This window comes from Symphodus melops (genome assembly GCF_947650265.1).
Source record: "Symphodus melops genome assembly, chromosome: 6".
Taxonomy (NCBI): domain Eukaryota; kingdom Metazoa; phylum Chordata; class Actinopteri; order Labriformes; family Labridae; genus Symphodus; species Symphodus melops.
The window spans coordinates 4,158,393-4,171,865 of NC_136696.1; the positions used below are offsets into that span (position 1 = coordinate 4,158,393).

Genomic DNA, 13,473 nt, shown 5'->3' on the forward strand with positions numbered 1-13,473 from the left:
GCTCCTGACTTATGATTCCTTGTGCACACTCAGTTTAATTATTCATGAAACTTGATTTAATTTCCGAGTTCATTTCACAACATCCTCTTTCATGCTTGTTGTATTTGTGCAAAGTGTAATTGATCTGCATTGATGTGCACAAAGGAAGAAAGTATGAAATACTAATAGTCCATTTGTGTTTAAGTGAGGTGTCATTCACTCTCCTGAGTCCTGTGCAAACTTGTATTTTAGGCAGCGCTAACACAGTGATATATATAATTATCCTGTTGCTTTTAAACAGCAGGGCCCTTCTTAATGGTAAATGTAGTATGTCAACTTGAACCCAACAGAGGTGAGAAATACAGAAATGTTCACATCCACTCACCACCTGAACAACTGGCAGCAACTTTTGTTTCTATTCACATTCAGTCACCACCGTGGATTTAAAGGTCAAAGGCTTGATTTTGTTTTGGCTCTGTGGCACATGTCAAGATTTCACTGTCTTTCATGATGTCTCTAATGATCAAAGCTCATTAGTCAGGCTAACAGCAGACTTCACAGGTGAGGTTTTGGAAGACAACCTGTCACTCACATTGACCTACATGACTCCTGCTGTTACTCGTCACGCTCCTGGGATGCAACATGACTGCATTATTGAACCACGCCGTTCTGTGGTTATGTGTTGGTTTCTTGTCTTATTAATAACAACATAAAAAAAGTATTTTACCGGATGTTTCAACTGTAAACATGTCACCAGTATGACCAGTAAGAAGAAGCCAGCTCAGTGTCTCATCCCAAACTGAAACAGAACCAGTTCAGCACCTCCTCTGAACTTCACTGCTGTCTCACTGATCTGATCAGTGGGAACGTTACAGCTTATGATTAGAAATGTTTCCAACAAGCACCTGTGGACAACACCCCTCTTTCCTGCTCCCTCTCTGTGTGCCAGACTGGTAGGGTTAGTGTGGCACAGATCCCCATATGGGGCTAAGCTTTTTTTTTCACCCATATGTTAGCGCTTAACAAAGCTGCACGCTCACCCGAGGATTAGTACGGCACATGTAAACTGGCTCGGGGACAGAGACAAGCAGGCACAATCATCCAAAATACTTGTGCTCCGCTTTTGATGAATATCTGAAATACTCGCATTGCTCTATCTCAACGTTCATCACTTCCCTTCTACACATTGACGAAGCAATGTTTGCAGGCTCTCAGGCACGTGTACAGTCGCTGCAGTACACATGGATGTGCACATGTTCACACACCTGCTCAAACTGGCAGAGGCACTATAGAGGGTCGTTGTTGCTATTTTTTTCACAGAAGAAATCTATTTTAGGATCACAGTGCATTATTTTTGCTCATCTGGCTGCAATGTTGCTGAGCTGCCCCCAGGCTGTGTTTCTAAAGAGAGACTAGAGAGTCCAAGCAGCATGAACACGAGAAGCAGTTTCATGATTATTATTTAACAGGACTGCTCTTATTAAGTGTAAACGGAGGACTAAATCTGACTTTGGAGGTGTTTTTTTATGCATTTTATTTGCTTGAGCATCACAGAAACATGATGATAGAAATACAAAAATGTGTTTACATGACTGTGGCTTGTTTTTCTAATCTTGTGGAATTGTCTGATTCCTCCCACAGACATCACGACCCGAAGCCTTCCCTCACCCTCACCCTCACAGACTCCCATCAGAAGGCAACCGTCTTGGAACAAACCGACCCTGCTCACAGGTTAGCGCCTCCCGTGTGTGCCGCTCATTTACACATTTCCATACACATGACCAGTTGTTGTTAACATCTGCACATACAGTAAGTGGTCATGTTGTGTAACCAACACAGATTCCCTGAGATACATGTTCACCTTATTGGAGCAGCACAGCCACCCCAGAACCCCATCCCCCCCCCCCCCCCCCCCCCCCCCCCCCCCCCCCCCCAGCAGTCATGTAGCACAACATTGCTGTGTTTACTTCCTTCGCCTGTTGTGGCAGGTGCTTGCAGCTATATTTAGCACTATCTCTATGCGTCATAACCAAGTTGGCAGATCCTGCAGCAGCTCATAACATGTGAGAGCAAATCGAATTATCTACTGTATAATTGGTAAACCTTTTTGTTCCTGGAATGCTATTAATAATTTAAGTGAAGGAATTAATCGTGTCTCTTATATGCTGCAATGCTCAAGGCTGCAGTGCAGCTTGCTCGATGTGGGACGCTTCTTTGTTGAATATTTCCAGCTGAAAAGTTGACTAAAGCAGCTACACAGATCCTCCATAAAAGGTTGTTATGACACCAGCATATGAACCTTTGATACACATTTATTTATGTGTTTCAACAACATTGCAACAAAAATAGAAGCTTCAGGCACCCAATGTGAGCATCAGAGCATCAGATAAACTCCTGCACACTTCTCAATCGCCAAAATATGTTTCTAATGTTTGGGTATCAAAATGTTACGGATGTATTCATGCAATTTAGAAAGTCTCTCCTCTCCTGTCACCTCCTCTGCTCTTTTTGTTTGTACAGTAAGAGACATGACAGAACTTTTGCATCTTTATGATGCACCAACATGACTTGTAATGGCTATTTTTAAATGTGAATGTACCACACTCTCTTTTTCACTTCTGTTTGCAGCAGAGTCTGGATAAAAATATGACTTCAAATCTGTTGTTTTCTTTCCAGCTGTACTTATAGATGCTATTGTTCATTAAAATAATGGAGATGATACAATTTTAAAAACACACTAGGACTTGAAAAGTAACAAGAGTCTTGAACAATTTGACAACCTCACTCTGTGATGCCCTTATGACAGAGGTTCACGTCTGTAGGATATCTCAGATTTCCCTAAGTGTTTGGCCGGGGACAGAGGTCTAATTTTGCCCGTCACCGCCATCATCATGAGTCTGCCAAGGCTGTGACACATGTAATCGTGCTCTCAGAGCAAGCAGGATGGCAGTGGGAGAAAAGCAGGTTTCTGCTCTTGTCCTCCCCCACAGAGTCTCCACAGACAGACTCTGTCAGGTCCCAGCCTCACAGGCTTTGTCCCCATTTCACGTTAACCCTGATCAGTAATTCCAGCCGCCAGCTGCTGGAGGTCCCGGTCACCTGAGCCTGCACAGACCGAATGCATGTGAAAGGGATGTAGAGAATACAAACCAAAACTGACACAACACACTCGTTAAAAAATGAAAGAGGTCTGTAACACGCTTGTAGCTGCAGTGTAAAAAGAATAATACATTCAGACTCGACACTTGCTGACCCATTCTCTCTGTAGCTGCTTTTGTTTTGTTGTTCAGAGTTTGTTATTCTGTGCTGAAAGGCAGAGCGAGATATTCCCAACAGAAACTTTTCTTCAAAGCCTTCAAGCCGTGAAAGCTGGAAAATTTTATTTTCCTATATGTTCCCAATTTTACTAAATGAGTGGCTTTTCCTTCATCTCCGTCACGCTATTTAAAAAGAGAGTGTAAAGACAGAGTGACCTTGTGTTCTCCTCATCTTTTTAAGAGGCTTTTTTAGTGGCGTCTCCAGTGTTAGGTTTTTTTTTTTTTCTCACTTAAGGTAATCACTTTAAAACAGTCCCTTTTGCTTTGCAGAAGTTTGGATCTGGTGTCGGGACCTTACCTCAGCTTGAACCACCAGTGGTGCAGGTGGTGGTCAGCAATGCTAAAAACCAACACCAGCAGTCAGATAACATCCTGCCCCAGATTGCCATTAAAGGGGGTCAGAACAACTTTCAGACACACTCGGTGAGACTCTCACACACTCGCTGTCTGCATCATCTTACTGCAGGAACTTGACCTGCATTGAACTATCTTTGTATGCTTCTGATAGAAGGTCAAAGACTGAAACATCTCGATTTATCTGCAACAGCTTCTAAAACGTAACACTGGGAACTAGCAGAGTGATTACATGACAACATTTACTGTTGGGACATTATTTAAGCCTAACCCATAATTTGCTCATCACACCTCTTTCTGTGTGCTTGTTTTTACAGGATGAGAGGCCGAAGCCCACCCAGCCGTTCAGCATGCGCTTTGGTTCAATGATGGACAAAGTTTCAGTCCCTCGCAACAGCAAGATAATCAGCAACAAGCTGGAGAAGGAGAGGTTGTATGAGGGCCAGAGGTTACCGATGTCCCCCACTGGTAAGTTCAGTGACATTAAAAAAGAGATTACCGTAAATTCCGGACTATAAGCCGCTACTTTTTTCTCACACTTCGAGCACTGCGGCTTCTACTCCGGTGCGGCTAATGCATGGATTTTTTATGGGGGACAATGAGCAAATTTGACTTCGTCACGTCGGATCTTAATATCAGTCATTTTGCGCTTCATGCACGCACCCTCATCATGGAAAACACACGGAGAAATACATATGATGCAGCTTTCAAGTTAAAGGCGATCGACCTGGCTGTCAAAGAAGCTAACAGAGCTGCTGCACGTTAAGATGACACTGACAGCGACAACAGAGACTGAGGAAGTGAGTAATGAAGTCATTCTGAGGCAGTGAATGGATGGACTTTTTCTTGTGAAATATATTACGGTCATCTTTTTCATCAGCCGTGTTACAGACACCGTCGGCTAGGCTTCGTATTGTAACGGTTCATGTTGTAAAGTCAGTAGTTGATAATGTGTTCATAATTCCGATTATGTGGAGAGTCAGTGAATGCACCAGCGAGAACGTGTTGAGTGGCTGTATGAGAGAACGCTGGGGGAGAGAGTTGGATTGTTACGGCAAGTTATGTGTTGCTCTCTGCTGTAAACGGCGTGGTCACGGCCGACAGTGATCGGGTTATTAAAAGTTATTATTTGAACGCTCTCGTCGTCCTTTAACGTCCGTACGGACGCTACAGTATTTGCGGATGTTACCGGTAGCCTACGTCTGTGTAAATAGCTCTTGTTATAGCGTGGACACCTGCGGCTTATAATCAAGTGCGGCTTATATATGTACAAATACATTTATTTACTTATTTTTAGCCGGTGCGGCTTATATCCAGGTGCGCTCAATAGTACGGAATTTACGGTATTCTACACGTTGAATATATTAACGATATCCAATTTATTTATGTAACTAAATATCAAGTTTAATTCTTCTGATGCTGTAAAAATAGCATGCTGGCATTCAAGTCGGTTTCTCACAGTCCTCTGCTCTTGGCAGAGGTGTGATAGATATGAATGTGACTCATCTCGTCCTCCTCCTCTTACTTCCTGTTGCAGAGGCGCTGAAGAATTTCCAAGATCGGCTGACAGAGTTTGAGCAGGAGGAAATCATGGACTACTCTGAGATCTGGTTCCTGGGTCTGGGATCTCAAAAGATCGAGGGTTCCCAGGGTTCAGTGCAAAACTCAGGATATGATGACGAGCATGGGAGCTACATTAGGGTAAAGTATTAGATGGAGAATTAAAGAACCATGTCTCAGATTTCCTCTATTAAACTGACAAATTAACACAATGACTTTCCAAACGGGCTGCATTTCATGTGAGTTTTAAAATACATTTTTTGGAGGGACTACAAAAAAATATTTGTGTTCCTGTTGTGTGGGTAAAAAGTTTCAAGCAGGGACTCTTTGTTCATTATGTTTTGAACAAGTTGTGCCATTGACGAAAAAGGAAAACATTCACAAGCTTTTTGAGTAAAAACAAATCTTATAACTTTCATAAAAGAGATGTGCAAGCATACAGAATCCTGAGAAAAATATTCTTTCCCTCCACTTCCTCTCTTAAAGGGCACATTTTTGATGAAAAAAAGGTCTATGTGAATGTTGAACATGATGAATTAAACGCAGCTTCTGAGTCCAATCAGGAGAAGGTTGATATTAACTAAAGCAAAGGAGTTGAGCTGATTTAGAGGTGCACTTTAGAGTTTTGTACAGATTCTGTGATTTATGTTCATAACTCTACACACAAACTGAGCTCAGAGAAAAATGGGCTCCCTGCAGCACTGTTTGAAGGTAAAATGTAACACGAGAAGTTATGGTGGGAACAGTGAAACTATTACTCTCCTGTTCGATTTTTTGTTCCTAACAGTGTCCAGGGACCATTTTTTTTATATAAACATTTTGTGTATTTACTTTAGAAAATGTTGCACAGAATTGTTTAACTTCTCCAACTTTCAGATTTTCACTACCAAATCTACATAGTGCACCTTTAAGCTTGCAGGAAAATAAGAATTAAAAAAAACCTTGCTACTGTTCATTAATCACAGAAAATTACGTTGATGAAAACATTATTACGGCTCATAGAAATGTATAAAAGAAGTTTATTAGTATGCATAGAGGTTTGTCAATAAACTGGTGTTTTCATGATTTTTTTGTGTCAAACCAGTTAAAAAGCACAGAACTACAAAGAACTGTGCAGATGTGTGACATTGTTTGAAACCAAAAGAAGCAACACTGATTCTAATTATTCCTGCACTCAGTGAAACAAACACACAAACACGTGAACAAAACACACACATGCTAACACAGGCACTGTGTGTGTGTGTGTGACCACATGTCTCTGCATGACCTTAATCCATCAGCTGCAGACATTTTCCCATCATCCTTTGTTGAATACTGAAAACAATACACTGATCTGAGGTCAGCAGACGCTGTGACACCTGGCTGAACTGACCTGTGAAATAAGGAGACTGACAGGGAGGTTTGAGATTGTAGGTCAACATCGTGACATGTTGTTGGTGCATGCAGTAACAACAGTTCCTCTTGTTTCTCCAGGTGCTGCATGACCACATTGCCTACAGGTTCGAAGTGCTGGAAGTGATCGGGAAAGGCTCCTTTGGGCAGGTCCTGAAATGTCTCGACCACAAGACCAATGAACTTGTAGCCATTAAGATGATACGCAACAAGAAAAGGTTATGAATCATTGATCGATCTCATTATTTAATTGGAGCAGTTTGACTTTCAGCTGTGTCATTCATGGAAATCCTCACATAATAATACATCCTTTACTATTTTTGCTTTTAAAAAACCCTGTACATCACAAGGGTCTTTAAAGAACGGGATCTTTTTCACGATGGGGCAACCTTTCTTCTTCATTGACATCTGATACCTCATCATGAGTTTATCCCACATTTCTGCAGGCCATGTTAAAATGATTGAGATCCTGACTCAGCATGGCAGAAGATTTTCTCACCCGTCCTTACACCACAGATCACGCTGGCAGTGACTCTCTGAGTCGTGCAGTTTAAAAACAGAAGCCACCTCTGCCTCTTCAATAATGCAGGAAACAAAAAGGGTGCAACCTGCCAAAGCAGCACCTTGATAGAACTCTGCATGGTGTTTGCTGATTTGATCTCCCTTTTAAGGAGGATCGTAAATGATCACCATTAAGAAATGTCCGAGGACTAAAGTGGTGCAAAAAACCACATCAGAGAAAACAGAGCCTGAACTCCTTTTCTTCTCAAGAACTCAACTAACAAAACAGTTTGCTCTTTTTCTTACCAGAGATTAATTTTTTTTAAACCAGAGTTGTTATTTCTAGGTTTGTAGCAACATTGATAAGTCTCGAGAAAACTACCTGTAATCAGAGGATAACAAATCAAATGTGCGGATGTCTGTCCACTTCAATATTCTGAAATGACGACAGATTTTTCAGAAACATGTTTTTATTAACTCAGGCCCCTCTATGTCTAAAATGTATGAATAAAGTGTCAGTGTATTAACGCCTCTCGTGACTCTGCTTTAGGTTTCATCACCAGGCTCTGGTCGAGCTGAAGATCCTAGACGTGATAAAGAGGAAAGACAAAGACAACCTTCACAACGTCATCCACATGAAGGAGTACTTCTACTTCAGGAATCATCTTTGCATCTCCTTCGAACTCCTCGGGTCAGTACGCTCACTCCCATGCTGCATGATTAAGCATGAAGATGCTGGGTGAGATCACTACTCTGCCTTCAGAGGACTTTCTTACTCATCTCTATTCATAACCTCCAACGCTACGTGACTTCGCTCAATCAGGAGTTAAATGATCCCTGTGTACCTTAAAGCGTCTGTGCTTTAACATGTATTGCAACTGATCTCTATTTAAGTGGGGATAGGTTTGTGTATCACCCTGGCTGAATGACCTTTAGAGGACGTCTTGCTCTGCCACCTTGTCTAACATTACTGTCACCGAATCCTTTAGTTAAGGCCTTGATTGGGGCCCTATCTCTTACCCTTTTCTTGCTTCATGGTGTGAAGGCTCCGGTGACACAATCTAAAGAAGTTAATGCTCATCACATGTAGCAGAGATAACAGGACACACCCTGAGGCTCTCCCTCTGACTGTGAGCACAATCATATAGATGATTTCAAAGTGTGAACCCTGGCACTCAGCAGGTGTTTTAGTAGGTTTAATGTGAGGTGTCAAACTGAGCAGCCTTCTTTTTTCAGAGCGTTTATTTGAGGGGTATGGAGATGTTCTTAATGTGGTGCCATCTTTATATAAGTCAATCTGTATTGAGCTCTCTCCGGCTTCCTAGAAAAGCCTGAGCATAACAAGTATATATAGAGGAACAGACGAGGTGACTTCAATTTGTCTATAATAATCGTGCCTCAAAATGACCTGCATAACCAAACAGGACCATCAGCCACAGCATTTAGGGTTTTCTTTTGTATGTCTGTTGCTAGTAGCAGGTCAGGGGTTAGACAGAGTTACTGTATGTCACACGAAGCAGAAGTTCAGACAGTCACATCAGACAGTTAAACGACAGCTGGAGAATTTTACGACTTACGTACAAGACAAATCATTAAATTTAAGACGTACCGGAGTAATCACCTTGTGAAAGTAAAAAAAACAAAACAACTGCAGCTCCTCGAGTGAGTTAGTTTTTTACATCAGAAACAAACATGTTTACAACCTGGTTTTTAAAAAGCATCCATTTTCTAACATGAAAACTGTACCAGGGATGAATATTTGCATATTCTGCAAGGATGCTAAAGGGCCCGCCTCTCTTGATTGAAAAGCAAGTTAGGTGGAGATAGCTTTAAAAACATGGTGTCTGCCATCATTGGGCTCCTCAATGCCTCTTCAGTACCTGAGGGCTGACGGCACTGAGACTCTGTCCATATTTTAGATAGTCTAGGCTCGTTGCTCTTTGTCCACAGATTGTCACAAACTTAAAGTACCTCACCGAATCTGTAAGAAAAGACAAAAAACAAACATCATGTCTTCTTTTGCAGGGTGAACTTGTACGAACTCATCAAAAAAAACAACTTCCAGGGCTTCAGTCTGGCTCTCATCCGTCGGTTCACTCATGCCCTCCTGAGGTGCCTGCAGATGCTGCACCGGGAGAAGATCATCCACTGTGACCTCAAACCGGTACGATTAACAGCAAAAACTTGGAATCATTTTTCTGATACCACATTTTACACACTACTGCAAGAAGTAGACTGTGAACTTAGCTCCATCTTGTGGAGCTGTACAAAACTGCAGCAGCTTCTCATCTGGAGTGTTTGAACGTTTGGGCTTTTTCAAACAGGAGAACATCCTTCTGTCTCAGAGAGGCCCGGGGAACATCAAGGTGGTCGACTTTGGATCGAGCTGCTATGAACAACAAAGAGGTCAGATAGCAAGATAAACAAAACTCTAATTTGAAGTTATTGGTTTTATGGCACTTGTGTTGGGAACATTTTGGGTCATCAATATGATTTCCACTGTTGTGCATTTACCTCTTCCCTGTCCATCCACCAATAACACAATGGGGCTGTGTTATTATTTTTCTTCAGTGTACACCTACATCCAGAGTCGCTTCTACCGCTCTCCAGAGGTCATCCTGGGTCACAACTACAGCATGGCCATTGACATGTGGAGTCTGGGGTGCATCCTTGCTGAGCTCTATACGGGCTATCCTCTCTTCCCTGGAGAGAGCGAGGTGGAGCAGATAGCCTGCATAATGGAGGTACGATTTCTATCCATCTGTCTGTCTGGATGCTTTCACCAACAATTATTTTTTTGTTTTCCTCATTAACCTACAAAGAAGCCTCAGGACTACCTCCAATTTTTCATTTTTTTGGTTGAAACTGATTGTTGCTATTATTTTACGTGTGTTAATATACCCTGATATTTTGACCTACAGGTCCTTGGGATGCCTCCAAATGATTTTGTCCAGTCTGCATCGAGGAGGAGGCTGTTCTTCGGTGAGAAATTAATTTATTTAGATACGTTTTAGAGATCATTAATTGTTACTATCGTTTGATTTTACCGATATACACTGCCTTTCAACGCTTGTATAGTATGTAGTTTAAATTAAAAAAACTGGACCATGACTGTACTACAGAAATCATCTACTGTAATTATGAATCTATATTTTCTGATGATCTGCAGACTCTAAAGGAACCCCCCGGAACATCACGAACAGCAAAGGGAAGAAGAGGAGACCCAACTCCAAGGAGCTGTCAGCTGTGTTAAAAACAAATGATGCTCTGTTCTTAGACTTCATCAAACGCTGCCTCAGGTATGTTCACTATAAACTGAACATCAATACAAGAACAGGCTTCACTTTCTCATTGAAGATCTTTTGGTTGAATTGGGCTTTAACTGTGATATATTAAAGATTGATTAACAAATGCCAACTGAAGTTGTCTATTCCTTCCAGTTGGGATCCAACCAAGCGTATGACCCCTGACGAGGGCCTGCAGCACGAGTGGATCCTGGAGGGAAATTTCAACAAAGTCCGGCCGAGAACGAGGCCGTTGGTGAAGAAGGCCTCCGACAGTTCGACCAACACAGAAAACAGCAGTGAGCACAGTTTACGCAAACAGTGTAACAGCAAGCCTGGTAAGAGGACGGGCACTTCCATCATCTTTACAACATACTGATAATAATCACTCAAGAAAAAGCTGTGCATAAAGCAGCTGAAATAGAGCAGACAGAAGAACTTTCCATACAGCTATATCATTTTGGTTCTGCAAACATGTTACAGTGTCAGCCTCAGACCAAATGTGCAAAAATGCATCTGAGCAGGTTCTGAAAAGTGTTCAGTTTGTCCTGATGTGACTAGCAAATGTATCGTGTATGGAGTTATGAAATTAAATGTCTCCCTTCGATGCTACTAAAGATGCAGGACTCCATCTCCTCTTTGGAGAGTTTATTTCCTTGCTGTAAATTTCTATGGACTTTTTTCAAAGAAGAGTCTTTTACTTACAAAAAGAGGGACATGACCTCTCTAGAACCTCCACACACCTCCAAAGAAAGTGAATAATAATCCCTGCGCTGCATTGCCCAAATTACTATGGGATGTATCAAAGAAGAAAATAGGAATGAAAAAGTGAGACGAGAAAGTTTAAAAGAAGCAGGAAGCTGCAGACAAACCTCTAGTTTACCTCTGTGTTCACCTTGAGTTGATGTTTAATCTCTTTGTTTCCACGGTGCAGCAGAGAAGGTCAGCTCCGACAGCAGCACTAATGACAATCTGAAGAGAGACAGTTCATCAAGTGGAACAAAGATGGCCCCCGCTGAGCGTCTTCGACCCATCGGCGCCTCGGCGGAGGAGGAAGTGTGTGAGAGTGAGCGTAAACTCTCCACAGGAAGCGAGCAACAAGAGGAAGGAGGAGAGAGATCGGTTCACATCGTCATCAAACCTCAGGAGGAATCAGGCCTGGAGGGAAAGGAGAGTCAGGAACCTTCTCGGTGTTTACCTCCTATCATCTAACAGGGACAGAGAACATGCTGCATTCATGACAAGTACTCAGACTCACGTATCCTCTTTGCACCTGTGAGCAACTGAGTTAAGAAAATTGAGTTTGGGCCTGCTTACTCTAATTGTTTTTTTGTTTTTTTTATCACAAACACAAACATGTTGGCTCCGTGGCGTCACATAATCACCATACAACGTGTTAGAGATGTCAGGCCCGAGTCTTGAGCTTCTGACTTTCATGTTGGAAATCGGCTCCAATGTTTTCGACTAAAATATAGAAAACAGACCATTTCCCAAACATTGAATAGTGCTACCACTCTGGGGAGGAAATCTTTTTATGCAGTCTTAGTGATTTATTTTATGACAGAGAAGTAAATCCACCGGTGTTTAATAGAAATGTGAAGGTGCATTTGCAGGCGGTGTTTCATTAAATGTGTCAGACTTGGAGACATCACATGGAAAATGCACATTTTGAGTCGAAATCAAACAGCTTAAAAAAAAAAAACCTCAGGCTTTTTGCTTTCAGTGTCTCCTGTGTTTTGTATGGAACCCAATCTTTGCTGTGCATTGAAATCTTTAAACAGGTTCAAGTTTAAACACATTAACCTTTGTTTTAGTCTCCATATTTAAAAAAGTGCATGTGCTGATAAATCGTAGTTTTTGCACCTTTTTTCTTTTAGACATCTTAGAATTATTCAAATCATAGTGATGATTATACGAACAATCGTGTGCGATAAAGGCTGAGCCAAAAAATGTTTTTTTTTTTTTTTGTTTTTTTTTAAGTTAATAGATTGATTGTCGTTGTTTTTAATTGTAGAATGCAGTTGGTGAGATATTGATTATAAGTGATTTCACTTATTTATTATGAAATGTGTTTCATATCCGTTGATTAATTTAATTTACCACACATCAGTTTGTAATACCTTTGGTTGTATATATTCCTGCTCTGTTTTCCAATGTTTGTGTCATTCAAAACATACTTTAAGAAAACAATTCATATCTTTGTGGAGAGGTTAGACAAGGTTTTACTTGTTGTGATGTTTCTCTATGATAACATTTTGTATGTCTGTGTTATTCATATTTTTGTATTAGAAACAGAAAGACAATCCTGATACTGATAGTTTGTGCCTTGCAGTATTTGAAATGTTGCATTTCACTATCGCGTGCGTACACTCGGATTAGAAACTGCTGGATTCCCATGGTTCAGTCTTTCCTACCACAGGATCCATTTACAGACAGAATCGTCTAAGGTTACAATACAAAATCAAATGTTTTATTATCCTCTTTTCGCGGTTGATTAATGTCTTTAGTCTGTCCACTGTTCCTTGCTATCTGTTAAGGACGGGTTGTAGCTGTCATGAGAAAAGTACAAATTAATTTTTATGGATATTTTAATTAAATAAAAAGTTGTTTCAAAGGAATCAAACATTTTTATATTTCATCATTTAAACTTCAGTGTTGTGGTTAACAGTGTTCATCATGTAATGTTGTCACTTGAGGATCCTATGTTGAAATAAATATTGTAATAATAATATCCTGTAATTTTTTTTAAACAAGTAAAACTATGTAATAACTGTATTAATTAAAAACAAAATGAAATCTAACGTGCTTTATTACATTTACAAATTAACCATGGTATCTCAGATAATATTCACCCCCCTCTTGAACATTTGCAGGCTTCACTATCTATTATTATTAGGGTCACTTTAAAGAACAAAAAAATCTACATTTCGATGTTAAAGTCGTGAAAGCATGTGTAGTTTCATATCTGCATAAAGTAAAGCCCCAACACAACTAATCAGATATTTGAAACCTTAAAGCGGCTCATACTCGGTCTATCTGTGACAGACAAGAAGTATTTCTTTATTTGTGAAACCTTTACTAAAGTA

The 13,473-nt window shown here is 40.8% G+C and overlaps 1 protein-coding gene across 7 annotated transcripts in view; it reads left to right on the forward strand.

Moving 5' to 3' along the window:
• dyrk4 (dual-specificity tyrosine-(Y)-phosphorylation regulated kinase 4) overlaps nucleotides 1-13,183 on the forward strand; it is a 35,427-nt gene extending 22,244 nt beyond the window's left edge. For 5 of the 7 annotated variants that reach the window (XM_079345655.1, XM_079345657.1, XM_079345656.1 and 2 more), the window contains 13 exons: nucleotides 1,621-1,710; nucleotides 3,567-3,719; nucleotides 3,968-4,118; nucleotides 5,188-5,351; nucleotides 6,684-6,820; nucleotides 7,654-7,794; nucleotides 9,129-9,267; nucleotides 9,428-9,509; nucleotides 9,675-9,847; nucleotides 10,025-10,085; nucleotides 10,273-10,402; nucleotides 10,544-10,725; nucleotides 11,322-13,183. In XM_079345655.1, the coding sequence (XP_079201781.1) occupies nucleotides 1,621-1,710; nucleotides 3,567-3,719; nucleotides 3,968-4,118; nucleotides 5,188-5,351; nucleotides 6,684-6,820; nucleotides 7,654-7,794; nucleotides 9,129-9,267; nucleotides 9,428-9,509; nucleotides 9,675-9,847; nucleotides 10,025-10,085; nucleotides 10,273-10,402; nucleotides 10,544-10,725; nucleotides 11,322-11,599 (1,881 nt within the window). In that variant the 3' untranslated portion in view covers nucleotides 11,600-13,183. The remainder of the gene's footprint in view (nucleotides 1-1,620; nucleotides 1,711-3,566; nucleotides 3,720-3,967; nucleotides 4,119-5,187; nucleotides 5,352-6,683; nucleotides 6,821-7,653; nucleotides 7,795-9,128; nucleotides 9,268-9,427; nucleotides 9,510-9,674; nucleotides 9,848-10,024; nucleotides 10,086-10,272; nucleotides 10,403-10,543; nucleotides 10,726-11,321) is intronic. The other 2 variants (XM_079345660.1, XM_079345661.1) reach the window with 1 other exon arrangement.
• Nucleotides 13,184-13,473: the final 290 nt, after the last annotated feature.